Here is a 6,271-nt window from a genome sequence, read left to right on the forward strand (position 1 = left end):
GGAAGCTGAAGCAGGAGGGGTTCAGATGAGGCTTTTCTATTTTAGTTTTGTTTATTTCATCAGACATAAACGAAACCAAACAGGGTGCAATGAATTATCCATGTTGGAGCCTTCTCATGAGGATTTAATGTTTTTCCAAAACCCCTGCTCCATCCGAGGAAGAAGTTGACAGCTCCACGCGTGTGCGTCGCAGCCCAGCCCAGACATCGTGCTGGTCCTGTCCGCCCCGCTGGTCCCTTTCCCGCCTGGCCCTCTCCTGCGCCGGGGCGGTGCCGGCATGCCCACCAGCCCCGTGCCTCCCTGTCCACCCCAACAGAGTGCCGGGAGCTGCTGCTGCAGACGGCGGTGCCCATCCTGCAGGAGCTGATCGAGAAAGGGGAGGAGGAAGATGCCTGTATTGAGCTGCTCAGCAACATCCTGGAGGTGCTGTACAAGGCCCAGAAGGTAAATCCTGTCTTCTTTGCTGCCTCCTTTTCGCTCTCCAGTAACTGCGTTGGAAATGACCTGACTAAACTCATTGGAGTAGGGCTAAGCACAAATTACTGGCCACAATACGGTTGGGACTGACTGTGGTCCGTCCAAAGTCAAAGGGGACTGTTGGTGCCCACCATCCCAGTGTGAACCGGCCCAAGCTGGGGTTAAAAACCTTTTGATTTCCACCTCAGCTGGCCTCTGTCGAGTCCCCGGCAGTCCCCATAAGTGGGGGAGAGGCCTGCAAGCCCAGGGACAGCACTGACCTGAGGGCAAGGCGGTGCATCGCCGCGGTGCTCTCGCCGTCCCTGCCCTGCAGGCCCAGGACAGGGCAGCCGGTCTGCGATTGCCTGCTGGCCCCTGGGCAGCGTCGCAATCCAAAATTGGCAGTGGTGGCCCTAAACATGAGCCAGAGCCCCACGGCGCAGGAGTCCAGCCCCGCGTGCCGCAGCAGAGCCAACCGTGGCCAGGGCAGCGAGGAGCCCCGCGTACCCCTTTCCCCCGCGCTGCCTGCGGGAGCCTGCCTGCTGCCGTGGGCTACCGAAGCAAGAGGCACAGTAATAACCCGCCCAGCTGCAGCTCGGGGCTGAGCAGGCTCGGCATGTGGCTAGGCACGGTCCTGCTGCAGGTCCCGACTCGTCCAGGGCTGGCGCCCAGGGGGATGGGGCCATCCTTGCTGGGCATCGGCCCGACCTCCCGGGGTGCTGTTTGTTGCAGAGAGCGGAGGAGCTGCAAGCGCAGCGTGGTGCAGGCGAGGGACGGCACAAGGACCGTGGGGACGCGGAGCTGGTGAGTGCCTCTCTGGTGGGCTTGGGCTCTCGGCGGATGGTGGGAAGGAGCCATGCGCCCCTGCGCAGTCGGGAAGGGCTTATCTACATCTCAGTACGGTGACAAACCCTGCACAGTCACCTGGAGTCAACTCGTGGAGCTGGGCTGCTGGCAGGGATGCTGCAGTGATGGGGTCAGGCCTGGGAGGTGCCCTGCAGGGCTGGGGTTCTGGGGGTCTGCGTGGCTCTAGGCATGCTCTGAGCCCCCAGCGCCTTGTGTTGTGGAGGATGAAGTGTGGGCTTGCATCGCTGGAAGCACATGCAAAAGACAGAGCACTACTGGTGAATGCCAGCAGCCCCGGCAGCGTGTCCTGGCTCTCCTTGTAGGCTCCTGCCCTGGCATCACGGGTGTTTGGGCTGAGTACATTGCGGTCCAAGGCGCAAGCCGAGCCCTCGCACAACTGCAGCGGCAGCTCCCTCCCTGGGTCACCCTTCTCCTCCTCTGTTCCCTGCGGCACAGAAACGCGGCACGCTGTGCTGTGTGCGACGCCGGGTCGCGTCGCTGTGGTGCCGGGCTGATGTGCCTGGTGGGGCCAGGCGTGTCCGTACCTCGGTCCATCCCCCTTTCCCTGTGTTGCGTGGGTGCTGCCCTCCATCCCCTGCCTTTCTGCAGCTAGCAGCGGGCCATGTCCCTGTGCCACCAGGGAGCCCGTCTCTCCCCGCAAGCCCCAGTCCACCCACAGCGGGGCCGAGTGGCTGGAAGTCGCGTGGCAGCTGCCGGTGGTGGCCGTCCCTGCAACGTTTTGGGAAAGCGCAAGGATCTGCTCTGCCTCTGCAGGATACTTCCTCCATTTCTGTCCTTTCTAGGCTGGTCTGTGCTTTGGGGGCCCTTTCTGGGACCCCTTGGGAAGTCCCAATGTCACACCTACAGCACAGTGGCTGGTGCTATAGAAGCTACATTTAGATGCATGCCACGACATCCTGGGTGGGCCAGGTGGCTGTGTGAGCGTGGCTTTTTAATTCCTGTGGCACTGGGAAGCCCAGGCAATGGAAGGGAAAGCTTGGAAATTGTGGCTGAAACGTCTCGGTTTGGCCTTAACTTTTAAACCTAAAATAGCCTTTAAGGAGCGGACGGGATGCTCATGGGCGAGGATACATCTCTTGTTTCAGCCCCGTGTGAGCTGAAACCCGCCTCTGAGGTACTGACTGCGCTGGGGGGCAGCTCTGGCTAGTGCGGAGGCAGCCGTCCCCAGCGGGTGGCCGGCTTTGCCAGGGAGGCGTAGGAGGCTGGGCCGTGCAGGGACCCCGAGCCCGTATTTACACCGGGGTGCATCGCCTTGTCCAGCTGCATCTCCAGCTGCTTGCCCTGGTGCTGCCAGCCCCCTGCGCGGTGATTAAACGAGCCGTTCTTGCTGTGCTGGAGTGGACAACACTTTATTTCAGTATTTTGTATAAATCACAAATCTTTAGAGTCAGCTTGTGGTTTCCTGTCTCCTGAGGTGCCACGAGCCGGTCTGTCCTGGCAGTGCGCTCCCGCCTGGCCACTGCCGAGGACCAGAGCGGTCTGGCCCCACGGCTGAGGATGCTGGGTGCAGGGCTGGCCCAGTGACCGTGGTCCCCCACAGCTGGAGCTGCAGGGGTGCTGGGGCTCGTCTGACGGCCGCCATCTGCCGTGGCTGGAGCACAGCTGCTTCCTCCCTGCTCCAAGGGCACTACGGGGTGCTGCGGAAACTTGTGCCCTTGGTCCTGGCTCCCGCACCCTCTGCCAAGAATAACTGCAAGGGCTTTGCAATCTCTTTGCCTGCTTTTTTTGGTGAGCTGCAGTAATTGCAGCGGTGCAGGGGGTCCAATCACATGTGGCCTGGGAGGTGGTGTACCCCCAGCCCAGCCTGCCAGCACTGGGTGCCTGCAGGGGCTGGGGGCCGTGTACTGGCTCTGCGCTGTGGGGCCGATTCCCGTCCGCTGCGGTGATGGTGCTGTCACCTGTGTCCTCCCTGCCAGCACCACAGCACGCACGCCAGCCACTCAGGCATGGCTGTGACACCTCTTGCCTTGCAGGTGAAAGTGAAGAAGCACATCCAGCTGATCCTGGAGCGGCTGCTGCACACTGTCAATCGGAGGGTTATCGTCCTGGACCGGGAGAACTCCCTGCGGGTGAGTACCGCCGCCACCGCCTCCCACCGCGCTGGGCATCAGGGCCACGTGCCTTCGGGTGACAGGGGAGATGCAAAAGGCATTGCTGATTTAGGGGTCTGGGGCCAGGCGACCAGCGCTGCTCCTCGTCTCGCACTGCAGCCTGGTACCGAGCTGGGGCTGGATGCGCAGGTATTAAACACAGCAGGATACATGAGGAAGGCCAAAAGGGAGGGGGAGCCGTGCCAGGAGCAGGTCTGAGCAGAGGGTGCGCTGGGAGGAGGAGGCAGGGTGTCTGTGATGCAGGAAGCCCATTTGGGAAGCAGATGAGGGGCTGTGCTCTCCAGTGACTGGACCCGGTGAACTGACACAATTTTGCATCCCGAGAACACGTGGGGGGAATGTGCTGGGACACCCACCTCTCGTGGGAGGGGTGGTCAGGTCAGAGCGCTGCTCAGCCACAGCTTCGGGCAGAGCAGCTGCGCCAGCTGCCGTGATCTAATCATGAAAGGGGGGGAAACAGAGCTGCGGCCAGCATGAGTTCGTGGGACGTGGCGGCAGGCCCAGCCTGCCCAGCCAGCGGCTCTGGGTTGCGAGGGTGGGCAGAGCCCGGGACAAGCGGCAGGGCCGTGCAGCCGTGCCGAAGCGCCGTGCTGTGGGGAAGCGCCGCGCCGCGCCATGCTGCGAGCCGTGCCCCAGGGGGTGTGGGCATCCGGGGTGGCAGCTCGGCCCTTCGCTTGAGCCTTCTTGGGATAAGCCTGCATGTTTGCCACCCTGTCCTTTGTTCTTGTTAATAAAGATCTAACTAGACCGAGGCAATAAAGCTGGCGGGCAGGACAAGAGTTTTATCCTGGCCCTGCCCCTGCTCTCCGGTGCATAAGGCTTCCCTGGTCTGCAGGTGTCCCGGGTGCTGGGATTGCTCCCACCAATGTGCTGAGGCACCGGCATTGCTGCTCCCTGCCTGGTGACCCCTTCTTGTACCCCTGAGGGACAGGGGAGGTGTGAGGCCTCCCCTCCTGCCCCCGGCTCAGCCTGCCCTCCCCTGCCCGCTCGGCTGGCGCGGCCCCGGCAGTGCAGCCCCGCAGTGATGTCCCCCAACAGCAGCTCTGCCATCCTGGGGTGGCTTTACTGGCCGAGCTGATGGTGAGTGCAGTCCCCGGCCTGTGCCTGGGCACAAGTGGCCTCGTGGCCAGGCAGTGCCACTTCGCCAGACGCGCCCGCGACTCTGCTGCCAAAATCTGCGCTGCTGGGGCCGCGCCGGCTGGGCACGGTGGGCTCTCGGCGTTGCAGTATGATTCAGGCAGGAGAGGTGACTCAGGCAGGAGGCGCGTACAGGATCACATTTGGTATCATCTTGCTTTTAGCCTTTGTTCCCAGGCTGCGTGATTCAGTGCCAGAGGAAGCAAGAGCAAAAAGAGCTGCTGGGCGCGCTCTGCCAGGCTGTGGCAGAGGCGAGGAGGGATGCTGGGTGCTGAGGCGTGGCCCCATATGCAGTGTGGGAGAAGGGGAGCGGTCCTTTGGCGGCGCCTCACTTCCACCACTTGCTCCCCTTCCCACATGCTGGCCCCGCCAGGCTCCAGAAACACCGTCTGGCAGCTTTCCCGGTGTTGTTCATGATTTCCATGTCACTGCTGCAGCTCCTGCTTTCACTCCGGTGTCTGGGGCCCCTCAGCCCAGGCTGCTCCAGCAGCTGTGGCTGCCAGGAAGGCTTGGGGGGACCAGAGACATGTGCCCACACTGGGGGGTGGCCTCTGTCCATCCTGTTGCTGCTGGTCAAGAAGAGGGGAGTGCCCCGCGTTCACTGTTGCAGGAACTCGGGCACTGAGAGGCCTCCAGCCGCCCCTGCCCCTGCCTTGACAGCTCAGCCCGGTCCCACGGGGCTTGCGCGCGCCCTGCAGGGAAGGGACAAGCTGCCACAGGAGAGGCTCGGGTGGCTGCTGGCGAGCGGGGCTGGTGCTGGCCGCTGCAGCATCTCCGTGGCCGAGCATTCAGGGCCCCTCGGCACTACGGGGGCCCCTCGGCACCGCTGGCCCAGCTTGGCACGGCCAGGCTGCAGCCACGCGAGCACCAGGCGGGTCCCCGGCACAAGGGATGGGGCTTAACGCCGTGTCAGCTCCTGCACGTGCGAGTCTCCTGCTTTGGGGTACCGTGGTGTGGGCGCCAGCTGGAGAGGCCGTGGCCTCTCCTGCCCTCCGCCCCCCCTTGCCAGACCTCTGGTTGCAACAGCCGCTTGCCGTGGTGCAGGGTGCCAGGGCTTCCTGGCGCTGGGTGACGTCCTCCTCTCCGAGGCCGGTGGCCCCGCTGGGAGAGCTGTGACTACTCCTGCCGCCGGCGGAGGCTGATGTGAGAGCCCTGGTGCAGGCAGCATCGCCTGGCCCCAGGCTCTGGGGAGGGCTCGCCCGCGGCTCCACGGCGGGGCACGGCGGTCAGGGCACGGGCATCCCAGTGGGCTGGGGGAGCGTGGGGAGCACTTACTGCGCCACACTCGCCATACACCCGCCTCCCACTGCTGCCGCCGGCCACTTTGATCTGGGACCCTCACTGAACTGATGCTGAACTTCTCTTGTGGCAGCTTTGCAGAGACTGGAATATTTGAGCTGTTAATTCCTTTCTCCCTGTAATTAGCCAGAACATCCTGCAGCCAGGGAGGCCCTGCCAGCCGTCGGCAAAGCGGGAGAGGGAATTTCTAGCCCCCACAGCTCCAAGCAGCCCCTGCTCCTGTGGCAGCCCCGTGCACAGGCAGGCTGTGTGGGGCTCAGCCCCCAGCTGCCCGGCCTTGCACAGGGGAGCTTGCTGGAAGGAGACCCCCACACAGCCCACCCTCCCACCTGGGAGCTCTCAGGGGCAGGTCTCCTCTCCTGGCCACGGTCCCACATTGTCCACCGTCTCTGACCAGGGGT

The 6,271-nt window shown here is 63.6% G+C and overlaps 1 protein-coding gene across 1 annotated transcript in view; it reads left to right on the forward strand.

Annotated features, from left to right (window-relative positions):
- LOC142056852 (dedicator of cytokinesis protein 2-like) overlaps nt 1-6,271 on the forward strand; it is an 81,553-nt gene that overhangs the window by 34,391 nt on the left and 40,891 nt on the right. The window contains exons 26-28 of the mRNA XM_075092360.1: nt 317-444; nt 1,189-1,260; nt 3,297-3,392. Of these exons, the coding sequence (XP_074948461.1) occupies nt 317-444; nt 1,189-1,260; nt 3,297-3,392 (296 nt within the window). The remainder of the gene's footprint in view (nt 1-316; nt 445-1,188; nt 1,261-3,296; nt 3,393-6,271) is intronic.

This window comes from Phalacrocorax aristotelis, chromosome 4 (assembly GCF_949628215.1).
Source record: "Phalacrocorax aristotelis chromosome 4, bGulAri2.1, whole genome shotgun sequence".
NCBI classification, from domain to species: domain Eukaryota; kingdom Metazoa; phylum Chordata; class Aves; order Suliformes; family Phalacrocoracidae; genus Phalacrocorax; species Phalacrocorax aristotelis.